The sequence below is a fragment of the Dipodomys ordii genome, unplaced genomic scaffold, assembly GCF_000151885.1.
Source record: "Dipodomys ordii isolate 6190 unplaced genomic scaffold, Dord_2.0 Scaffold13, whole genome shotgun sequence".
NCBI classification, from domain to species: Eukaryota; Metazoa; Chordata; class Mammalia; order Rodentia; family Heteromyidae; genus Dipodomys; species Dipodomys ordii.
Window position 1 is genome coordinate 14,341,760 of NW_012267229.1, and position 23,944 is coordinate 14,365,703.

A 23,944-nucleotide genomic window follows, 5' to 3' on the forward strand; every position below is an offset into this window, starting at 1 on the left:
GTGTGGCTTTGTCCCACAAGGGAGTCGCGCTGCCATGGCAGGCTTGGGGACTGGACTCAGAGCCCTCTGAATCTGTGGTGTTTGGGCGCACCAGAGCCAACATGAGCTACCTCTGAGCTGTGTGTGGCTGGGCCAGGTCCCACCCTTGAAGCCTCCCTGGGCTTCAGGCATGAAGGCCACAGCATCAGGACCAGCTGTAGGCAGGGCGCAGGTCCTGAGGCGCACTGTTAGCTCTGACCGGCTGGCCTGGGAAGCAGGTGAGCCAGGCCTTGAGTTTGAGGCTGTCACCTAAGGCCCATCCTTCAGCATGGCTTGCCCTCCAGGAGCCTCAGTTTCCTTCTCTGTAAAGTGGGCAGTCATAGCTCCACTGAGATGGCTGTCCTGATGAAACGCAGGTCCGCAGCCAGCGTCTGAGTGCCCTCTGGGGGGAGTGCCAGGTCACTTGTCACCTGGCTGTCTTGGGGGTTCTGGCCTTATCACCAAAGGCCCTTCCCATTCAGACAGTGCATTGTCTCCCTAGCCTCCCTGAGGCCAGGAGGTGGGGAGCAGACAATGGGCCCCTGTTCTCAGGACCCAGGCTCCCCCCCACCCCGCCCCCCTCATCACCCTCCAACAGAAGGGCCCCTGCAGGAAGAGAGGGGGTGGTCATTTCTGGAAAAGGCCCTACTTATCTTCAGAGCACAAGCAGGTGCGGGAACAGCTGGCAGCCGGCAGAGGAAGGAGGCAGAGAAGGAGCCTCTCCAATCCCCTAGAAGACAGGCCTGGCCAACGGCCAGGGAGCGCCTGTCCCAAGTGCTTTTCCAGGCACTGCTGACCTGCTAAGCAGCCGCCGAGGCCCTGGCTTGTGCAACCCACCTCCAGTCTCCCCTGGTGGTCTGACCACTGGGTCGGAATTCCCCCTCCCCACACATGGAGCCCAATTCTTTTTCCGCATCCTATGAACCCAGGATTTGAAGCCCACGGTCTCTATCCTGTCATGACCGTCTCTGCGGGCTGCCTGAGGTCTTCCAAGCATGCGGGATAGGGGTTCCCAGGGTCTGGGGGACAGGGCAGGTGTCTGGTCCTGACACCTTGTGGTCTCAGTGAAGGAGTCTCTGTTTCTGCTCGGAGGCCAGCAGCCCATCACCCCAGCCAAGCAGGGACATGGGGACCCTGGCCATGGCTCTCCAGGACCTCATTCCATGAGGTTCATTCCCTGAACTGGGGACAAGATGAATGAGCTCAGGCAATACCATGATCCCCAGTGGCCCCACCAAGGCAGCCCCATGGCCCTCCAAGCCCACCTCCCCTTCTTCCCCAGTGTCTCCCAGGATAGGCCCCAAGATCATCCACACTCAAGGCCTTGTCTCACAGTCTGCCACAGGCCACAACACCCTTTTGCTCTGCACAGGTAATGCTTGCAGGTCCTTCCAGACTGACAGACAGACCCTCCTCATCCCATTTCCCCAAGGCTCTGCTCTCACTCCCACTCAACAGAGAAACTGAGGCTCAACAACTCACACCACTGCCAAGCATCCCCAGGCAGTATCCATCTGTCACCCCCAACACACACACACACACACACACACAAAGAGAGGAATTCTCTTCCACACTGGCCTACTTCTGATGGGGTTAGGGGACCAGGAGTATCTCTGCCTTCTTTCTGGACAAGGGGAGAAAGCCCTCACTTCTCAGGTGCAGCAGCAACAGCACAGAGAATCATCATTGGTGTCTCATCCTGTATGTCATCCTCCCTCCCAGAAATCGTGATGGCCTTGGTCTCCAGAAGAGACCTGGGATATGATGGGCACCCAGGCCTCACCTATCTGGTCCTGAGCCAGCCTCCAGTCCATCCAGAGTGGGACAACTGAGGAGGATTGACCATGCCCAGCCTAGGGCGCTAGGCTCCCTGTGTGATTATCATTCCCATTGTACAGATCAACAAACTGACACTCATCAGCAGTTGGTGTCTCAGGAAATGTGTGCCCTTGTTACTCAGTGAGGCAGCAGAATGCTCCACACAGCTCCAGCCAAACCTTTCCCTCTCTTCATTTAGAGGCCAAATTTCAGAAGGCAAGGGAGGCTTCACACTCTCCCTCATATCCTGTCTGCTGCCCAGGGATTCAGGTGGCTACTCCAACCCAGAGCCTTTCTCTGAGCCACACAGAGAAATACGACATGGTTAAGACACAGCCAGCAGAAGTCAGATGAACCCACAACCTTTAACTTATAACCAACCCAAAACATCCAGGCTTTCATGACTCTGAGATAGTAGACTGCCTCACCAGCTAGTCATGGTAGTTTACACCTGCAATCCCAGCCAACAAACAAACACAGGGCATGGAAAGAGTGGTCAGTCCCTCTCCTCTCCCTTGCTCTTCTCCACCTCAATCCCCTCACCCTCACTCCTTGAGGTCCCACAACTGCCACCCCAGTATTACCAGCCTCCTCTTCCACCCAGAGGCCCCAGGCAATATGGCTATGGTGTACAAAGGAGAAGGGACCTGCCCTTAAAGCCACAGGCCCAGCCTACTTCCTCCTTGGGGTCCTGGCCAGGGACCCAGAGCCAGTGCCCCCAGGCCTCAACACTGGGTCCTGTCTGTTCTGGCACAATGTCCCTGGCCATCCAGTGCCAGGAGACCCCGCCTCTTTCCTCTGAAGACTCCCGTGGTGAGCAGACCCTGGCAAGGGGGTGGACTTCCTGCCCCCGTGGCCACCCTGTACTAAAGAACTCTTGGTATAAAAGTTGTCCTTCTGGGCCACTGAGACAGAGGCCTGCAGAAGTTTTGGACAGCCCTGCTCAGGAAGAGGTAAGGACGAGGAGGCCCATTTGGGCATTTCTCGGCTACTTTTTGAGCAGCCACAATGACATATGGGGCTGCTTGCCTAGATCCTTAGCATCAGCCATCCTAGGTTCAAATCCCAGGGCTGCCACTTACTATATCACTTACTATTTCACTTTGCCTTTCTGAGCTCAATTTCCTCATCTGCCAAGTGGGGCTCAGACGCCATGGAACCCACAGCAGGGAGGACTTAATGATGTGGACATCGGGTGTGTGACATGTAATAGGGTCTTTGGAACTACTTCAAACTAGGGTAGAATTGCCTAGAGCATAGGCCCAGAGTTCAGGCCTCAGGACTGGCATAATCTTACCAGACAAGCAGCAAAGGTCAAAAGCTATGTACATATGACCATGTAAGATGATACGAGGTGAAATGGACCTTAAGATAGGGACACAGAGTTTTTTTCTTTGTCACTGTTGTTTTTAATGTACTATGTGATTTTTTTGTTTCTTTTGTATGTTCTTCCCCCATGTTATAACCCCTGCTGTCACTGTATTTGATTCCAGTGCCCTGCATCTGGTATATACATTTTTCTAATTTGGAGAGGGGAAGGGAAATAACAAAATGCTGAAATAAGGATACAGGTTGACCCATTATAATAATGAGATGTACAAGACACGATGTTGAAAATGAACTTTACAACTGGCAGGGGGCAGAGACAGAGGGGTTGGGGAGGTGGGGAGGGAAGGAATGGTAGGGGAAAAACAAAGGAGAGGGTAACAATGCTCAATAGGAAATGTACTCATTACCTTACTCATGTAACTGTAACCCCTCTGTACAGTATCTTTACAATAAAAAATATTAAAAAAGAATTGCCTAGGGAAGACACAGAGAGGGACCTGACTTGGGTCAGGATTGTTTTTTTTTTCAAAAAATAATAATAATAGGGGCTGGGAATGTGGCTTAATGGTAGAGTGCTTGACTAGCATGCATGAAGCCCTGGGTTCTATTCATCAGTACCACATAAACAGAAAAAGCCGGAAGTGGCACTGTGGCTCAAGTGGTAGAATGCTAGCTTTAAGTACAGAGAAGTTCAGAGACAGGGCCCAGGCCCTGAGTTAGAGCCCCAGGACTGGCCAAAATAAATAATTAGTAATAATAATAATGATAGGGCAGAATCCAACCTAGGCTAGGAGTAGGACTAGAGGTGGAATGCAAGAACAGTCCAGAAATTAGAAATTACACAGTCCCAAATTTGCATATGCAAAAGCAAATGAAGACACAAAGTTGTCTTTTATTTCCTAATTTAATCACTGTTGGAGTCCCTTGTTTTTTGTGTGGGCTGGAGATGGAACCCTGAACCCCAGCAAGCTAAGCAAGCACTGTTCCATCAAGGTGGCTCCCCAGCCCTTGATCCTTATTGGGTAGACCCATAGGCCACCAGGTCCTGGAATTGGGACATTCCTTCCTCACTCTACAGCAGGCCCAGAGCCCCTGCTGCAGCCCGTAGGGGGCCAGCTGTGCCTTTTCAGCCATCAGGCAGGGTTGAGGGTCTGCTGGTAGGAGCCGGTACTGATGGGGCTGGTTGAAATACTTCCCTGCTACTCGGGAAAGACCCCTACTTTGGGGCGAGAGGGGGATTGGCCTGCCACCCCAGCTACCATGCATGCTATTTTGACATTCCCCCCACCCCAAGGATAGCCACATGGGCTTGCTTAGTAATGAGTCCTTTGCATGCCACACCCTGCGATGGTCCCTGCCCCACAGATGGGAAAAGCCACACCGGAAGTGGCAGAGCCCAGAGGATGGGGAGGGAGGGAGCTTCCAGCCAGCCCAGAGAGACACAAGCACCCAGATGTGGTGCAGAGACAGGGAAGCTGAGATAGGGCACCGGGCAGGGCTGAACAGAGAACATGGCTATCCAAGCTCTTACCTCTGTGTCCCAGGTCCTGAGTCCTAACCAAAAGGATGCTGCTGTTGTGGGGGCCGCTGCTATGCTGGGCACTGCTGCCCCAAGCCCAGGGGGAAGCCCACAGTATCCTCTTCCTGAGGATCAGCACCACTAAGCTGCAGACAAGTAAGGGACTTTTTTTTCCTTTCGTGCACTTTGTATTGTTATTATAAAGGTGATGTACAGAGGGGTTACGGTTACATAAGTCGGTAAAGAGTCCATTTCTTTTTGGACAATGTCTCCCCTTCCCTCGCTCTTTCCCAGTTTTTCCCTCCCATCCCCACCCACAAGTTGTATAGCTCGTTTTTAATACAGTGTCCAGTGAGTACCACTGCTGCATTTGTTTACCCTTTGACCCTCCATTTCTGTGCCTCCCCCATCCTCCCAAAGACAGGTAAACAAACAATTCAAAAGGAGAAGAAAACAAAAACAGCAATGAAGAATCAACCTCTCATTTCCATTTCCTGGAGATCATTTTGATAAATATTCTTTTTTTTTTGGTCGACCTGGGTGCTGTCCCTCAGCTCTTCAGCTCAAGGCGAGCACTCTACCACTTGAGCCACAGCACCACTTCTGGTTTTCTGGTAGTTAATTGGAGATGAGTCTCATGGACTTACCTGCCTGGACTGACTTTGAACCACGATCCTCCTGGGTAGCAAGGATTACAGGCATGAGCCACCAGTGCCTGGCTTGATAAATATTCTTTTGTCTGATCAGATGCACATAGGCATGATGCCTTTGTATTCTTCTCCTAAGGGTCCCCTCCTTTGGTCTCACTGTGTATGAATGCCTAGAGTCATGTCTCAGTGTATTTTTTTTAACCATCCAGTGTGTTTACTTGAAGAGTTAGAGGCACATGCTAGCTAAAGGGCAAGCTGGAAGAAGCAGGAACTGGAGAAGGTCAGAAGAGACAGCACAGCCTCCCGCTCATTCAGGGCCTTGCCTCCTCCGACCTGGGCCTCACCAGCCACAGAATTCATCTGCCCACACCCACAGCTGACCCTGTTCTTTCCCTGATTATGTGAACCTGGTGCTGGTGGCTCAGCCTGGAAGCCTAGCTACTCAGGAGGCTGAGATCTGAGGATCAAACTTCAAAGCCAGCCCGGGCAAGAAAGTCTCTGAGACTCTCATCTCCACTTCACCACCAAAAGCCAGAAGTGGAGTTGTGGCTCAAGTGGTAGAGCACCAGCCTTGAGTGAAAAAGCTAAGGGACAGTACTATGAGTTCAAGCCCCTGGACCAGCGCATGCCTATGTGCATGCACGTGTGTGTGCGCGTGCACACACACACACACACACACACACACATTTGTGAGGTGTCCTCAGGAGCACCTCCAAGGTCTTTTTCCTGACTCCCAAAGCCAGCATCTCTGATCTCTTCCTTCTCCTAGCTCTTCATCTCTCCCGCTCCCCAAAGACTTCCCAGCTTGCTCCTCAGCTCAGGCTGCTCCTTCTGCAGAACAGACTCCTCAGTGTGGTGTAACCTGTCTGGGATGGCAAAGTCCAAATGTCCCTCATCCGGAAGTCCCTGACCTTCCCCGGCAACAGGACTTTCCACAGCTTCTAGTGAAGCCTATTCTAGAGGGCCCGTCCAAGCACAATGTACCTGTTGTCCTGTCTGGTTGTCTGTCTGCTGCTTTCCCTCACTTAGGGTTATGAGTCATCCACCACACTATCTTTCCATGTTGAAAACTCACCAAGCCCATAACCACCTCAGGACCTTTGCATGTGCTACTGCTGCCTCTGCCTACAGGGTTCCCCACCACCAGGTCATTTAGGAATGGGTTCTCTCACTTCCTTCAGCTCTCCATTCAGAAGCCTTCTAAAAGAGACCCTTCCTGACTCCTTGTCTAAAACGGACTCTCCTTACCTGGTGTGCTGGGGCTCAGCTGTATTTTACATTCACTGATCATTGCCAAAAATTGCTTTGCTCGCTGACCTGAGCGCTAGGCTATCTTTCTGACTAGAAGGTAGACGCTGTGAGGACTGTGAGGTTAGGAGCCACACTGCTTGAGTTCCCCAAGCCCAAGAGAATAAGCACTTAAGAACTACCTGGGAGGTGGAGCATGGGGGATCAGGGTTTGGGGCCAGCCCAAACAAAAAATATCGGCCAATGGCTTAGCATAGTGGCCGGTGCCTGTCATCCCATTGACAGAAACACAAGTAGAAGGATGGCAGTCTAGGCCAAAACAGGCATAAAGCATGAATAACTAACACACATAGGACTGGAGGTGTGGCCTGCCTAACAAGTATGAGGCTATGAGTTTAAACCCCATTACTACAAAACAGTGTGTGAGAGAGAGAGTGGGAGGGAAGGAGGAGGGGAGCGAGTGAGCCAGAGGGGGGGGGGAAGGGAGAGAGGGAGGGAGAGAGAAGCACTCAGCAGGTTCTAGCAGGTGGTCAAGCAGGAGATTGAGACGTTGCTCTCAAATTATTAGCGAAGGCCAGGTGCCAGGGGTTCACACCTGTAATCCTAGCTACTTGGGAAGCTGAAATCTGAAGATCGCAGTTCAAATCCAGCCCAGGCAGGAAAGTCCATGAGACTCTTTATCTCCAATTAACTACCAGAAAACCAAAAGTGGAGCTATGGCTCAAAGTGGTAGAGTACTAGTCTCGTGTAAAAGAGCTCAGGGACAATACTCAGGCCCTAACCAACAAAGTAATAGTAATAATAATAACTAAGGACTTCTTGCTGAATGGCTGTCTTAATTGCCCGCTGGGAGCCAGCATTAGTGGGTGTTTGCTGAATGACTGAATGAAGGCTAACAGCCCACACTGAGGAAGGCTTGTGTCCTCAGACATTTCAGACCTGTTAGAGAAGCATGAGGTCCTGGGCGGCCTGGTGAGGATGCCGGTGCTGGGGGCCGCAGGCAAGGGCGTGCCGGTGCTGCACCGCCTGCCCTTCGTCAGTGACGACCTCTCTAACAAGAAAGGAGGACTGGACCTGTCACTGGTCAGTGATCTGCTCTCCGGGAGGAAGTTCCCAGTGCTGGAGGAGCTGCTCCAGGCTGGCGGGTGAGTGACCAGCCAGGCCGCCCCCCAAACTCTGTTCTCCCTCAGGAGACGGTTGTGTCCTTGAGCCCTGGTTCTCCTCCCATCCCATGAAACAGCCAATGTCTCCGGAGCATGTCCAAGGCCTCAAGTGCACAAGTGTCTCCTTACTGCTCTCCTCCCCTCTCCAGTCAGCCCGGCACCCCCCCTCCCCCGCTACACCTGGGTTTGCTAACTTGAATCATGTTCCTAAAAATATGTTTAGAGAATTGAATTAAATGGGGCAGGGTCCTGTGTGCAGCCCACAGATGGCCTGGGGTCCATCCCGGGCTAGAGCAGGGACAGCCCGGTCCCACCCATGTCAGCAGACTGAAGGGGATGAAAAGTCAGGCTGCTGGGCTGAGGGGGTGCTGCCCAGAGAAGCTTAAGGGGAGCCCCAGCCATGCCATCTCCTCAAACTGATCACAAGCACTCAGGCCTAGGAAGTCATGTCCCAGCTCCTCCTGCAAGCCAACTCCAGCCCAAGGTGTCGTTTGGAAAGACAAAAGGAAGCCCTATGTAGTCTCTCCTGGTCATTCTTAGAACTTCATCCAGCCTGCTGAGGTGGAACTTTCCTGAAAGTTCCATGCTGGGGGACAGGATTTCCTCCATATTAAGAGTGTATGCCTTGCTGGGTGCTGGTGGCTCACGCCTGTAATCCTCTCTACTCAAGAGGCTGAGATCTGAGGATTGTGGTTCAAAGCCTGCACAGGCAGGAAAGTCCATGAGACTCTTACCTCTGATTAACCACCATAAAATCGGTTCTGTGGCTCAAGTGGTAGAGCACTTGCCTTGAGCTGAAGAGCTCAGGGACAGTGCCCAGACCCAGAGTTCAAGCCCACAACCAACAACAACAATAACAACAAAAGAGTTTTGCCACCTGCACCAGATGAATGGCCAGCTTATACTGAACAACCTCGAAGTACAACCTCCCGGTTCCTGGGAGCTCAGGGAGATGCAGGAGCTGAGACCACAGAAGAAGGTTCTAGATGCTCAGCAGAACCCACGGGTCCTGGCCGGGTGCTGGTGGCTCATGCCTGTAATCCTAGCTACTCAGGAGGTTGAGATCTGAGGATCGCGGTTCAAAGCCAGCCCAGGCAGAAGAGACCGTGAAACTCCTATCTCCAATGAACCACCAGAAAATCGGAAGTGGTGCTGTAGCTCAAGTGGTAGAGCGCTCGCCTTGAGCTGAAGAGCTGAGGGACAGCGCCCAGGCCCAGAGTTCAAGCCCCACGACCGACAAAAAAAAAAAGAACCCACGGGTCCTGCCAGGAAAGCAGAAGGACTGCCAGCCACCTTGCTCCCTTCCTTATTTGTGTTCTTTGTGGGTTTTGGTTTTGTTTGGTTGTGTTGGCTTTCTGGAGTTTCTGTGTTTGGTTTTGGTGTTGGTCTTTTTGCTTATTTTTTGCAGCGCTTGCTGGAGCCTTGGCCACGCAAGCATTCTACCATTGAGCCACATTCTCAACCGCAGCGGTGTGGCCTTGAACTCACATGCCTGAGATGTGGAGACCACTCCTCTGCCATTTCCTGTCTTAGACAGGACAACCCCAGAGAACACAGAAGGGAAGGGACTGTCTGGGTCTTCCAGGCTTGGAAACTGGCCCAACGATCCACAGCTGGATTGGGGGCCATGCTGTCCCACAGCCATTCTTACCTCCTCTCCTGGAATCTCCTGCCACACCAAAACACCCCATGCTTCTTCCAGGCTTGTCATTGAAGATGCCCAAGGACCTGAGATCACCCTGGACATCCTCAGTGACAGCCTGCTGCAGGTCACCTTGCGCTGTAAACTGTACCTGTCACTCCAGGAGTAAGTACACTGGGGGTCAGGCGCCATGCCCTGGGGTCCCAGACACCCCAGCTTCTCACTGCCAAGCAACCAGAAGCAGCCAAACAAGGCCATCAAAATCCATGAGAATGCTCGGTGCCAGTGGTCTCACACCCGTAATCCTAGCTATTTAGGAGGCTGAGATCTGAGGATCCTGGTTCAAAGCCAGCCCAGGCAAGAAAGTCCATGACTCTTCTCCAATTAAGCACAAATAAGCCAGAAGTGAAGCTGTAGCTCACGTAGTAGTACAAAAGCTCAGGGACAGTGCCCAGGCCCAGAGTTCAAGCCCCAGAACCAGCAACAACAACAACAAATCCACAAGGATGACAATAATCTTCTCCACTTGGGCATGTTTCTGAGCTATTTTACTTCTGGGGAAGCTGAGGCATGGAATGGGATTGAGCCCAGCCCACGACCACTCAATGAATGAACAGCAAAGCTGGGATACGACCTTCTGTTGCTTATACTGGGTAGGGCATGCCAAGCAGGCAGATGGGTACCTGGGCACTGCCAGGATGGCCTGAGCCAGGGCTGGGTGAGCTCCTCATGCATCCTGGCTCTTTCTGGGCTGGGCCACCCTGGGCCTCAGTTTCTCATATGTCTTATGTCTTTGATGGAGACCTGAACTAGAAATGTCTCTGCTCTCTGCTGTTATTGTGACAGTTCACATGTGGCCTCCTGGGGCCTGTAGCACTTGCCTATCTCAGCCTTAGCCCCAAGCATTCGCCACCCTGTAGGATGGTGGCCCAGTGCTGTCACGTTCTCATTCCATGGTTTAATGAGCTTTCCTTGAATGCCAGCCCTGCAGGAAACAGCCACTAGCAGCGGCTTCTGGCATCAAGCGGGAGCCCTGGCTCGGAGCCCATGACCCCTCTGTCCCCCACAGGATCCTGTGGCTCAAAATCATCAAGAACATCCGCATTGGGATACGGCTAGAACAGGTAGGGAACAAGACCCAAGTGGCCCTTGAGGAATGCCATGTACCCCCTGGATACCTGGATATCGAGATTCTCCAACAGTGAGTTACCTGAACCCCCACCCCCACTGGTCAGGGCAGACACTGGGCCTCCCTCATCCACCTGCTCAGGGCAGGCGCTGGGGTGGCCTTGCCCCAGCCCAGCCCAGGCGTCCACACTGACCAGGGCTCCTCAAAGGCTGAAGACCATGCATGCTGCTCCACAGAGCAAGTGATGCTGCAGCTATCACTGACCCACACCCCAGCCTCTGCTCGGCCACCTTCTACCACGGGGTCCTGGCCAGGTCATTTGTGCCTCCATTTCCTTACCAGTAAAATGAGATGGCACTCAGTACCCAGGCGGCCTGGGATAGCACAGGGAAGAAATGAGCTGACTTCTGTGTGTGTGTGTGTGTGTGTGTGTGAGTGAGAGAGAGAGAGAGAGAGGCCATCTAAAGGAACCACTGTTAACCATTCTTATATTCACCTAGCATAGAACCTCTTCTGTAAGCTCTCCATGCTGGTGAGGTCTCTTCCTGATTTAAAGGCCTAAAAACTTTTATCAAAGAGAAATGAAGAGGCAGAGTTATCAAAAGAATCAGGAAGAAATGTTCAGGATAGGGAAAGGAAAGAGGGAAGAAAAGAAGAAGTAGAAAGGGGAAGAAGGAAAGAAGGAAGGAAGGAAGAAAGAAAGGAAAGGAAGGATGGAAGGAAGGAAGGAAGGAAGGAAGGAAGGAAGGAAGGAAGGAAGGAAGGAAGGAAAGAAAGAAACAAGAGAGAGAGGAAGGGAAGGAAGGAAGCAAGCAAGCGAGTGAGTGAGTGACACCCTCCCCCAGCATCTCCCTTACCAGGCCCAGGGGAGGCTTTCCTTGGCCCTGCCCCTCCTCTGCTTTCTGACCTAGACCTCACGTGTGTGCGCCCCTCCCTCCTGTGCCTGCGAGGTGCAAGGTGTGTCAGACTCTACCGATTGCCCCTCCCCAGGACAGACTCCCTGCTGCTGAACAAACTGCTGCAGTTGCTGTCCAACGTCCTGGACAAGTTCCTGCCCTACCTTCTCCAGAAATTGGTGAGCTGCCTGCCCTTGCTGCGCACCCCCCCCCAGCCCTGGGAAGAGGTATGGCACCCCTCCACCCCCAGAGAAAACTGCTCAAGCTCCCCCGACACCAGCAGGACACCCTATCTTCCTCCAGGTGTGCCCCACAGTCACAACCCTGATCAAGTTGCTGCTGGAAGACCTGCTACATATCTCTCTGCGTATGTTGTTGCTGCAGCTGGGGTGGGGGCTCGTCTGCCCTGCCGCGGCTGTATGTCAGATGACATTTCAGGGTCCAGGATTAGGACAGGGGAATAAGACTACCTTGGCCCACAAGGAGCCTGTTTTCTGATAAAGGAGGAAAAGGGGTGACATAGCTTGGGACTCCTCTGAGCCTCAGTTTCCCTGTCTGTGAAGTGGAATTCATCACAGGCACTCCGCAGCTGTCCTTTGCCCTGGCTGCACCCCAAATTCATTTCTACATTGTAGCACCCATCATTGAGGGCCCCAACGACTTCCAGTACTATGTGACCAGCACAGAGTTCACAGAGGAGGCCATCCTGATGAGAGTCCTGGTGAGCTGGCTATGCACAGTCCGGGATGGCTGCTGGGCTGGAGGAGGACAGGCAGGGAGAAAACAAAATGGCGCATCTAGAGACAGGAGGAGGAGGAGCAGGCCAAGGAGGTGGCAGACAAAGGAAGACTGAGAATGGGGAGACCCCTGGGTCCAGAGCTTTCATGCTGAGCTGCCTGTCCATCCTGGGCCAGCAAGGGAGAGTCTGGACAAGAGGACAAGGCAGTTCACTCAGGAACAGCTAGGCCATCTAACAATAACAACAAAAAAGAAGCTTCCAGATAGGGAGACGGAGGTCTGTCCATGCTCCCTGCCATTCTGTGGAAGGACAGGGGGTGGGGATGGTAGGAGGCAAGTTCAATCCCACTTACCACCAGTGGGATCCTGAGTGAGTGGCTCTGTCTCCCTGGGCCTCGGTGTCCTCCCCTGTCCAGGGGTGACGGTGCTGGCTCGCATCTCGGCGTGCTGCTAGGAGGTGGCATCCATGGCGCTCAGCCCAGGCCCAGGGCGTGATGAGTCCTGGCTATAGTGACCATCACCTCTTCCCTCATTTCTCTGAAGCTGGTGACACCCTGTGGCCCAGACCAGCCAGCTCCACAGGCTGAACCTGCTCCGTCCGTGTCGCTCCCACAACTCTCCCAGGGCAGCATGGCAGACCTGGTGTTCGGGCTGGAAGTCTATAATAACCTCCTGCGCTGCCTCTGCACCCGGACCCACGTGGCCCCCGTAGACTCTCTGAATGAAATAGTGAGTGCTTGGGGGGCAGGGGGAGAGCCCCCCCAACACACACACACACACACACGCGCGCGCGCGCGCGCGCACACACACACACACACACACACACACACACAGCCCTCCTGCTTCTGCTTGTCACAGCAGGAAAGCCAAGGCCCAGCAGGTGCTTTTTCTCACTAGACCCACATTAGCCCCTCCCCCTCCCCTCCAGCCCTCTCTATAACCCTCATCCCCCCTCTGCTTGCTTGCTTGCTTGTTTCTTCCTTCCTTTACTTATGTATTTATATTTGTCCTGCTAGAGTTTGAATTCAGAGTCTGGCACTAGCTTGGTCGCTGCTCTACCATATGAGTCATACCTGCAACCCTGTTTTTACTGGTTATTTTATGGATATCTTAATGGGTTTTATGGGGTTTTTTTTCCTGCCTAGACTGGCTTTGAACCATGATCCTCCAGATCTCAGCCTCCTGAGTAGCTAGGGTTACAGGTGTTAGCCATTGGCACTAGCTAGTTTGTTTTGTTTTGTTTTGCTGGGGAGCAAACCCAGAGCTTTAGGCATGCTAGGCAAATGTTCCACCATTGAGCTACATCTCCAATACCCCTCCCTTTGTTGTTGTTGGTTGTTGAATTTAGAGCCTGGGCACTGTCCCTGAGCCTTTGTGCTCAAGGCTAGCATTCTGCCACTTTGAGCCACAGCACCACTTCCCGTTCTCTGGTAGTTGATTGGAGATAAGAGTCTCACTGACTTTCCTGCTTGGGCAATTCTCAAATCCCAGCCTCCTGAGTAGGATAACAGGTGTGATCCATCAGTACCTGGCTATTAAAAAAAAAAAAAAGAGAGACATGAGGTGTGTAAGCACTGGGCCCACCTTTGGTCCTCAGCTCCACCCAAAACTGTTGGCCCCTCCCTCTCTCCACCCAGACCCACCTGAACTCCCATCTACCTCATTTCCTACCCTCAAACCCTGCTGCTACCTAGATAGTGAAGGTCGCCATGTACTTTCTCTCTCTCTGGGGCAAATATGGCTCCTCTAATAAACCTTGTACTAATCTTTCTCCTGTGCCTGCCTGCCTCCGTGTGGTCCCCTGGGATGGATGTGATGGATCCTTTCAAGGTGGACTTTGCTTTTTACTTCATAATTTTCTGTAATTATTTGTGCTTTTCAAAACTCAATGAGAACCTGTAGGTCATGTCTATAATCCTAGCTAATTAGGAGGCTGAGATCTGAATATCAAGGTTCAAAGACTAGACCATGAAGGAAAGTCAGCGAGACTCTTATCTCCAGTTAACTACCAAAAAAGCTGAAAGTGAAGGCAGCTGTGTGACTCTTATTTCCAATAAACTATTTTAAAAGCCAGAAGTGGAGCTGTGGCTCAAGTGGTATAGTGCCAGCCTTGAACAAAAAAGCTCAAGGACAGCACCCAGGCACTGAGTCCAAGCTCCAGTACCAGAAAAAACTCAATGAAGTTTGGCACAGGTGGCTCACATCTGTAGTCCAACTTGGGAGGCTGAGATCTGCAGAATGGTGGATCAAAGCCATCCCAGACACAAAAGTCAATGAGGCTCTGTCTCCAATTAACCAGTAAATGACAGAGTGGAAGCATAGCTCAAGTTGTAGAATACCAGCTGTCTACAAGCAAAGGTACAAGGCCCTGAATTCAAGCCCTGGAACCAGCACGGCGCACACACCCATGCACAAAACCAATGGAATGGAGCTGAGGGAGAGCTCAGTGGTGTAAAGCCTGAGCTTAGCATGTGGGAGGCCCTGGGTTCCAGCCCAGCACCAAAAACAAAATTAATCCACAGATCACAAGTAGATGAAAAAAATTATACCTGTAATCCTAACTACTCAGGAGACTGAGATCTAAGGATTGTGGTTCAAAGCCAGCCCAGGCACGAAAATCCATGAGACTCCTATCTCCAATAAACTCAGAAAAAGCCAAAGGTGGCACTGTGGCTCAAGTGGTAGAGCACTAGTCTTGAGCAAAAGAAGCTCAGGGACAGCACCCAGGACCCTGAGTTCAAGCCCCACTATCAACAAAACAAATTCAATAAAATAAACAGGGGAAATTATTCATAAAAGAATCTAGGTGATGAACATGTAACCATTCTCTTATTCCATTTTTGCACTAAAATAGTGGGAGATGGCCATCAGGTGATCATCATTATCATTATTCAATAATGATGATAATTTAATAACAACGATCATCATCATCATTAAACCATGATTGTCATTATCATTAAATTAACCTTTGCACACAAATCATGATGATGGGAGACAGTTCCACTCCTGTGTCCCACCCCACCTGCCCAAAATACACCCGAGGCCTCTCAAGGCTAACACGTATCTCCCCTTCTTCCAGGCTGCCAACCTCATGAAGCTGCTGTCAGTCAGGGAGCCTGGGCTCAAGGTGAGTGTGAAGCCAGCCCCTTTCCCAACCCGGAGCCCATCAGCTCAGCCTGGGAGGGTGGGGGAGGGCCCACGGCTGTGCTCCGCTTTCCTTCTGTGGATTGCGGAAACCGCTGCATCCGAGTGGCAGCGTGGTGAAGCACCTAAGGCACTGAGCATGCTGCCCATGACTGTCACCGTGACCGTGGCTCACCATTGAACAAGACCCTCACCTGCCAAGGCATACCTAGCCAACAGGGGGCAGGGCAGGGCAGGTGTGCCGCCGGCCCCCTCCCATAACCAGCACTGTCACCCCTTTTCATAGGGTGAGCTCTAAGGCTCAACCGAATGACATGGTTTACCCAAGCTCACATTAAGTGACGGGAAGTGTCAGGATTTGAACCCAGGACCTGACTCCAAAGTCAGAGCTCAATGCCTGCTCCAATGGCTCTTAGAATACAACACTGCTGGACAATGACAATAGTATACCAGTTAATATGTATATAGCATCTCTGGGTGCTGGGTTTGTTCCTAAGTGCTGTTGACTCACTTTATCTTCATAAAACCTTCTGGGGGTAGTTGCACTTCTTATCCCTGTAAACCAGGGGAAATTAAGGCATAGAGAGGTTAAGAAACTTATTGCAGGCCATACAACTTGCAAGTGGTAGAGCTGGGACTTAGTTCCAAACACCTACGTTCTTACCTCCCACACGTGCCCAGGACAAGGAGCCTAGGGTCTCTCTTTGAAGCAGTTCAGGGAGGGTAAGCATCCTCCCCGCAGTCACATAGGGAGTGGCTGCGAGCTGGAAGGAGACGCAGCTGCCCTCCTCATGGGGGCTGAGGGGAAGCCACCGCCCATCTCTTCCCCTCCTCTTCTTCCACCGCAAGCAGGCTTCTAATCAGTCCACAGAGAACTTGGACCTGGTCATCCGTACCCAGGATCCACCTGCAGTCCACCTTGATGGCCGCAGGGCCACCGTGACCCAACAGGGCTCACTGCTTCTGCTGGGGCCCAACGCCACCTCCTCCAACTCAGTTTCCTGGGTGAGTGACACTGGGAGGCCTCTGTTCCACAGGGGTCAAAGGGCCCTCCTGCTGGGACGTCCCTCTGGGCCTGACTGGGGATGAGCACGGGGGAGGGGCAGTGTCACCTTTGTGCCATCTGCTAACCTGTTGAGACACCCGAAAAACCCTGGGGGTCCCCCAACGACTCCCCAGCAGCCACAGTGTCTCACCTGAAGACCTCATGCTATTGCTGTTGGTGCCTAGGGCTGTGTACTGTATGCCCTGGGACACCTCAAAATTCAGGAAGTGGAGCTGTGGCTCAAAGTATAGAGAGCGAGCATTGAGCAAAAGAGCTCAGGGACAGCACCCAGGCCCTGAGTTCAAGCTCCATTAATGACAATAATAACAACAATAATAATAATACTTATTATCACTATTATGATCCAAATAATATTTATAGCTGGGCACTAGTGGCTGAGAGGCTACCAATCCTAGCCACTCAGGAGATTGAGATCTGAGGATCACAGTTTGAAGCCAACCCAGGCAGGAAAGTCCATGAGACTCTTACCTCCAATTAACCACCAAAAAATAAAAAACTAGAGTAGAGCTGTGGCTCAAGTGGTGGAGTCCCAGCCTTGAGTCAAAAAGCTAAGAAACAGTACCCAGGCCCTGAGTTCAAGCCCCAGAGAGAGAGAGAGAGAGAGAGAGCGCAAGGGGTTCTATGGCTGGCAGTCATGATCCCAGCACCAAGTGGCTTGCCAAAGGCAATGACTGCTCTCGTGCCCAGGCTTCTCAGCTGCTAGGCCCCAATGCCCCCTCCCATGGCAAGGCCTGGTCTGCACATGGTGAAGCAGCAGCCACCACGGAGTTGGAGTAGAGGGGCCAGCGCTGAGCACCTGCTTATGAGGACTGAAAGTCAGGGCCTCTCCAGCCCAGCTCTGAGTGCATTTCAACCCCTCACAGCAACTCCTTTCAAAAGCTGTATTTTCCTCCAAAGATCAGAAGCTGGAGCTCCAGTTTAATCCACACAGGTGATGATGGGTTTTGATTTGGGATGTTCAGAAAAAGTAAAGGGGAGGGGGAAGGGAGAGCAGATTCCATGGGGGCTGTCCTCAGGCTGGACAGCTGTTAGGTGGGAGGGAGGGTTAGGGCTCTGACCTGCAGCTCCCTGAGCCCCTGCCCCCCGCCCCCAAACTGCTGTCCTGATTTATATATGACCTCTGTCCTCTGGCAGGGCCAAGGTCACCCTGGGAGCTTACCCGGCTGGCCTCAAGGAGCAGGTGAGTCTCTCAGCTTTGGTCTCCAATGTGTCCAGAAGGGCTCAGGCCAATGATGTAGCTAAATCTTAAGTAGCATGTACTTTGCCTAGACATGGGACAGAGAGAACAAGGCACAAAGTTTCAGCCTTTGGGGACCTCCTGTGCTCACAGGGTGAGGGTCAGACATAGGAAAAGGAAAAGAAAGTAGGCTGTAGGGCAGGTACTGAGTGGCACTAGTTAAGGCAGAAGTGGGTGAAGCAGACTATGAACCAAGAAGTGCCGGGGTGGTGGGAGGCTATGGAGCCCAGGGCATCATGCATGCTAGGCAAGCACTCCATCAGTGAGCCACACCCCCAGCCCAGCACTACCAAACTTTACCCTCCCTGTTACCTGAGACCTTCCTCCATCTCAGCCACACACCATACAAGCCACCCACCTCAGGGACAGTGCCCAGAAGATGGGCAAGAACAGCAATCTGTCCAAATCAAGGGTGAGGAACGATCCCAGTCAAGGCCTGCCTGCCCCCCCCACCCCCACACACCCTGATTACTCCAGGCTTGCTACCTTCATGTGCCTGCCCTCCAATTGGCAGCTCTCAGCACTAGATGCCACCTGGGCCATGGTGATTCTATCTCAGGCCCCCTAGTTTTTCCCTTTGCTAATCTGAGCAGTTGGTTCTGGTAGCCTTTCAAAGTGGCCTTCCCTGTCATTGGCCCCTGTGGGCACTGTGCTCCTCCACTGCCACAGTCTGACTCAGCCTGCCCAGAAGAAGTGACCTTCTTTCTCCCTCCCATGCAGGAAGAAAGCCTGAAGGGCTTGCTCTTGACCTTGCTGAAGAGGAGCTTCCTGCCCCAGCACAACAGTGAGCCGCCTCCCCTCATCCTGGCCTCTTGGCCCCTAGCTCAGAGCAGTGCCCCACCAGGCCCTCAGAGTCTCTACACATAGCTGCCCTCTGCCAGGGTGGAGGAAGCCTCCAGCAGGAAACCTGGGGCATGACTGCAAGGGGGCAGGAAAGGGCTCGAGAGAGGTGCAAGTTAGCGTTGTGCAGAATGCCAAGGCAAGGAGCGTCAGGTGAGGGGCCTCCACCTACCTCGCCCCACCTGCAGGTAAAGGAGCTGATGGAGTGCCCAGGTGGGCCTATGACAAACATGACCACCCAACGTGGGCCGCTCATACTCAGCTCAGGTGGAGGTCACCAGCAGGGCAGCTGTGTGTGTGGTTGAGAGACATTAGAAGGCTGAATATTGAGAGGCATCACCCCATCTCTAGATAGCAAGCCCCCTCCCCCTCTTACTCTGGGCTTCCTTGGGGGCTGACCAGGATGGGAGGAAGCCACAGCAGTTTGGGAAGTGATCCTAGGAAAATGAAGTGAGTCTCTCTCTCTCTCTCTCTCTCTCTCTCTCTCTCACACACACACACACACACACATACACAGAGCTGGAAGTGAAGGTACGGCTCAAGTGGTAAAGCACCATCCTTGAGCAAAAGAGCTAAAGGACAGTGTGCCCAGGCCCTGAGTTCAAGCCCAGGACCTGCAGAAGAGGAGACGAGAGGAGAACCAAGTGAGAGCTCAAGGCTTGGAGTCCAGCCCCAGTAATCTCTCTCTGTCTCTGTCTCTGTCTCTGTCTCTGTCTGTCTCTGTCTCTCTCTCTCTCTCTCTTTCATGCACGCATACACACACAGACACACACACACAGTGCTAAAATGTTGGTAGAAACAAAATGTCTCAAAAAAAGGACTATAAAAAAGAGACTGAAGCTGGGCGCTGGTGGCTCATGCCAGTAATCCTAGCTACTCAGGAGGCTGAGATCCGAGGATCATGGTTCAAAGCCACCCGGACAGGAAAGTCCATGAGACTTTCATCTCCAATCAACCACTCAGAAACCTGGAAGTGGCTCTGTGGCTCAAGTGTTAGAGTGCTCACCTTGAGCAGAAGAGCTCAGGAACATTGGCCAGGCCCAGAGTTCTAGCCAGACAACTGACAAAAAAAAAGAGAGAGAGAGTCTGAAAGTAACCTTAAAAACCTTAGAAATTGGGCTGGGAAGGTGGCTCAGTGGTAGAGCGCTTGCCTTGCATGCTTGAGGCCCTGGGTTCGATTCCTCAGCACCACATAAGCAAGAAGAAAAAAGCCGGAAGTGGCGCTGTGGCTCAAGTGGTAGAGCGCTAGCCTTGAACTGAAGAGCTGAGGGACAGAGCCCAGGCCCAGAGTTCAGGCCCCACGACTGGACCAAAAAATAAATAAATAAATAAATAAACCTTAGAAATTTGCCTCTATCCATGACTAGATCAAAGAAATATTCACAAAACACTTACCTACCAAATACATGAAAATTAGTCCTTTAAAACAAGATTTTGATAACAAATGTATGTGCCAGTATTGTGGCTTGAACTTGGGGCATGGGTCCCTTAGCTTTTTTGCCCAAGGCTGGCTCTCAGCCACTTGAGCCACAGCTCCAGTTCTAGCTTTTTGGTGGTTTATTGGAGAAAAGAGTCTCACAGACTTTCTTGCCTGGGCTGGCTTTGAACCACAATCTTCAGATCTCAGCCTCCTGAGTAGCTCTAGGGTTACAGGCATGAGCTGTACTCAGCTTTCTTGCTCAAGGCTGGCACTCCACCACTTGAGCCATTCCTCTAGTTCCAGATTTTTTTCTAATTAATCGGAGATAAGCATCTCTCAGATTCATCTTCCTGGGTTGGCTTTGAACCACAATCTTCAGACCTGAGCCTTGGACTATAGGCATGAGCCACCAGCACTCGGCCATTTTACCCTTTTACAGGAGCACTTTTCAGCCACTTCTCACCATTAAAGGAGAATGTATTTCAGCAAGGAAATTCACTCCGTGGAACAGTCTCTCCACTGCTGCTGCTGACAGCAAGTGCTCACAGTTCTTGAATATAATGGAGAACATTCTTCCATAGGGCTTGGGGAAGGGTGGGAGGCCATAGTGAGAAGCTGGCTTGTGGCCAGGGCAGTCTTGCAGGGAGAGGGAAGCCTACCCAGGCCCCTCCTGTTCAGGGCAGTGGAATACCAAGACTCCCCTGGCTTGGCCCTGGCAGATCGCCCTGCCCACCAGGACTCTGAGCTCCTCTCCCCCACCCCCTTTTGCAGAATGGCTCAGAGAATGTGGCCTCCCACTGCCGCACATCAAGGGAGTCTCTTTTAGTCAAGCCCAGATGGAGTTCTCCCAGGTAGGTGCCAGGAGGTGGGAGCGAGGGTCCCGTGCCTGTGGAGGGAAAGCAGGCATGGGAGGCAGAGGCCTCTGCTCCCCCACTTACTTCCCCCTCACAGCCGTGCTGGGCCGGCACCCCACTTTCAGGTGAGGAGACTGGGGTTCCAAGGGCCAGCAGGGATCTCTCAGGGAACCCGACCACAGGGCTCACGGGAAGCATCCGGGCCTTACACACATGACGTCAGTGCTGTTGTCTTCCTCGCCCATTTTTATAGCTAAGGGAACTAAGGTTCACAGAGGTGAAGAAACCTTCCCGGTACCCACAAATGGGTCCTCTGACCTCAAAACCCTAGAACTCAGATGTCCTGATCCCCCAAACAGGGCTGTTGCCTCTGCTGCCTATGATCTGCAAGTAGCCCCGATGGAGGAGCCAGGGCTAGTCCTGGGTCATCAGCAAAACCCTGGGATGGGGTGGGGGCAGGGGGGCAGCCATCACCATAGGTCAGAGCACTGAAGTGCTGCCGGTGGCTCGCTGGCCTTTCCACCTGTACAGCTGCCTTGCCTCTCCACTTCCCTCCCTTTCCCGAGGGAACACGACCCTCAGGGTGAAGGCACGAGAGCAAGGCTTAGACCCTTCTTTATCTTCCATCTTCAAAAGATCCCCAGCTAGCCAGGCTGGTGACACACCAGCTATAATGCCAGCACTTAGGCTGAGACTGGAGGATGACAAGTTGAAGCTGGCCTGGTCACACTGAGGCCCTTTTGAAGCAAGGAAAGGGAGAGAGGGAGGGAAGAGGAGAAAGAAGGAAAGGGAAGGAGGGGGAAGGGAAGGAAAGAGAAGGGGAGAAAGAGAAGGAGGGATAGAGGAAGGAAGGGAGAGAAGAAGGGAAGCAGGAATCAAGGGAAGGAAGGAGGGAGGAGGAAAGAGGGAGGGAGGGAGGAAAGAAAGAAGGAAGGGAAGCAGGAAGGAAGGAATGCAGGAAGGGAGAGGGGGAGGGAGGGAAGGAAGGAATGAAAGAAGGAAGGAGGGAAGGAAGGGAAGAAAGGGAGGAAGGAAGGAAAGGAGGAAAAGAGGGAAGGAGGGAGGGAGGAAGGGAAGAAGGCAGGGAGGGAGGGAGGGAGGGAATGAAAGAAGGGCTTTAGGACCCCAAAGGTAGACCTTTGACACCCTTCCCATCGCCAATCCTAACCTCAGTAGACATGAGAAGCCTGCTTTCTAGGACAGAAGAAGAGGCACAGCCCGAGTTGCACATTGAACCCACTTCTGGCATCAGTAACCCCACCACAGCATATACCCACCCTGTGGATTCCTATAAATCCAGCCCCAGGGGATAGAGGGAAGGGAAGACCCAGGCATAGATGGGGCTTAGGGCACCCCTACAGGTAGTTCAGAGGCTGGGGCTGCTCTAAATGGATGCCACGGGTGCTGGCAGCTCAGGTGCTGCCCAGGACAGGTAGGGGCCCCTAAGAGCTCTGCAAGACAAAAAGGAGCAGAGCCAGGGCAGAGCAAGAGCTTGAACCAAGCGCAGCACCATCTCAGGACACACAGTTCACCGGCTTCACCCCCAGGCTGCCTTGCACTGTTGTGTGCGTTACATACTGGACAACCACAGGGTGCCACTGCAACTGTCATTAGCCCAAATAACACCACGGGAAGTGAGCAGTGCACACAGCCTTATGTGCTGCCCTGACTGCAGATCATTCATCCCCTGTCACCCAGCCACTCTGTCTCAGGAAGAGCCCCCACGGTCTGCTCACATGCATTCCCCTCGGCTCTGGACTCTTCCTTCTTTGGGGCACAGGATGGTCCGTCAGGAGAAGTCCTGGGAGAGCAGGCTCTGCAGGCAAGGAGGATGGGTGGGGAGTGGGGCGCAGCCTCGGCCTCTGCCTCTGTCCTCAGGTGTACATGCTGCTGACTGTCCCCGAGTAGCTGGCTCCGACCAACGGCTCGTCCCTGGCCTCCAACACGCATGCTCAGAACCCCAAGTCCAAAATGGCTGTGGTCCTGATGGAATTCTCAGCTATAATAAACGTGTTTCCTGCTCGAGATGGAGTCTGGTTCTGAGTTTGTGAAGGAGTCTGGTGGGGTGGTCAGGTTGTCTTGAAGAACTTTTTTTTTTTTTTGGCAGTACTGGAATTTGAACTCCAGGTCTAACACTGGGTAGGCAGGTGCTCTACCACTTGGGTTATGTTCCCAGCCCTTTTGTTGCTTTGGTTTGTTGTTTTCTTTTTTTTCAGTCAGTTTGCCCAGGGCCAGCCTCATACCACAACTCTCCTGACTGTGCCTCCTGCTGGCCTAATGACAGATCCATCTTATCAGACCTGGCTTATAGGTTGAGATGGGGATCTCACTCACTTTTTTGCCTTGGCTGACCTTGAACCATGATCCCACTGATCTCCACCTCCAGAATAGCTGAGATATCAGCATTGAGCCACCACACTAGGTTCTGTCTTGAACAAGATTCCACCACCTTTGCATAGTTCTGGTTAACTCTGGGCCACATAGTAGCCACCAGAACCAAAGTGAGCTAAAAAAAAGTTCCCAGAGGAAGAAGACTTCAATGTGGGTACCACGTTTGTGACATTGTCATAGAAAAAGAATTTCAGGACCTGCTGAGGTAAAAGCCCAGTGCATTTTATTAGTAAAGGAGAGGACATGTCATATTCCAGCTAAATGTAGGCACATCTGCAAAGGGTTATGCCAAGCAGAGTCACATCGGGGTATTTATACGGGGAAAGTAGGGCAGGAGAGTTAGCTTTAAAAAATCACTTAATATCTTTTTGTTCTAGACCCCTGGTATGTTTTGATCATTCTTGATGTTACAATGGTTTCTTGTTTGTTTTTATCGGTCATGGGGCTTGAACTTTGGGCCTGGGTTTGGTCCCTGAGCTCTTCAGGGACTTGAGTCATAGCTCCACTTCCAGCTTTTTCTGTTTATGTGGTGCTGAGGAATCGAACCCAGGGCCTCATGTATGTGAGGCAAGCACTCTACCACTGAGCCACCTTCCCAGCCCTGTTACAATGTTTTAACATTACTGACTTGGTCCTTAGGGATAATGTCTTGGTCAATCTTTCTATATCAGAATCCAGGCAACACACATGTATGTGTGTGTGTGTGTGTGTGTGTGTGTGTGTTGTGATTTTATTTTCAGAACTGGGGATTAAACTCAAGGCCTTGTGCTTGCAAAGCAGGTGCTCTACCACTGAGCCCTATTTCCAGCCCTGGTGGTGGTGGTGGTGGTGGTGGTGGTGGT

The 23,944-nt window shown here is 52.4% G+C and overlaps 1 protein-coding gene across 1 annotated transcript; it reads left to right on the forward strand.

The window, feature by feature from the left end:
* The first annotated feature begins 4,731 nt into the window (after positions 1–4,731).
* LOC105981492 lies at positions 4,732–22,647 on the forward strand. Its single transcript, XM_013010684.1, has 15 exons — positions 4,732–4,840; positions 7,511–7,727; positions 9,448–9,552; positions 10,457–10,588; positions 11,507–11,591; positions 11,716–11,779; positions 12,048–12,133; positions 12,694–12,879; positions 15,230–15,277; positions 16,147–16,299; positions 17,224–17,291; positions 17,495–17,540; positions 18,318–18,381; positions 20,629–20,708; positions 22,590–22,647. Exons 1-15 carry the CDS (start codon positions 4,732–4,734, stop codon positions 22,617–22,619), a joined length of 1,473 nt encoding a protein of 490 aa, XP_012866138.1. The 3' UTR covers positions 22,620–22,647.
* Positions 22,648–23,944: the final 1,297 nt, after the last annotated feature.

Excerpts from the sequence above, each read along its gene's own strand:
- LOC105981492 (XM_013010684.1), top strand. The coding sequence starts at position 4,732 with ATGCTGCTGTTGTGGGGGCCGCTGCTATGCTGGGCACTGCTGCCCCAA. Across the intron at positions 4,841-7,510 it reads CACCACTAAGCTGCAGACAA|ACATTTCAGACCTGTTAGAG; the intron begins GTAAGGGACTTT and ends TTGTGTCCTCAG. Across the intron at positions 15,278-16,146 it reads TCAGGGAGCCTGGGCTCAAG|GCTTCTAATCAGTCCACAGA; the intron begins GTGAGTGTGAAG and ends CACCGCAAGCAG.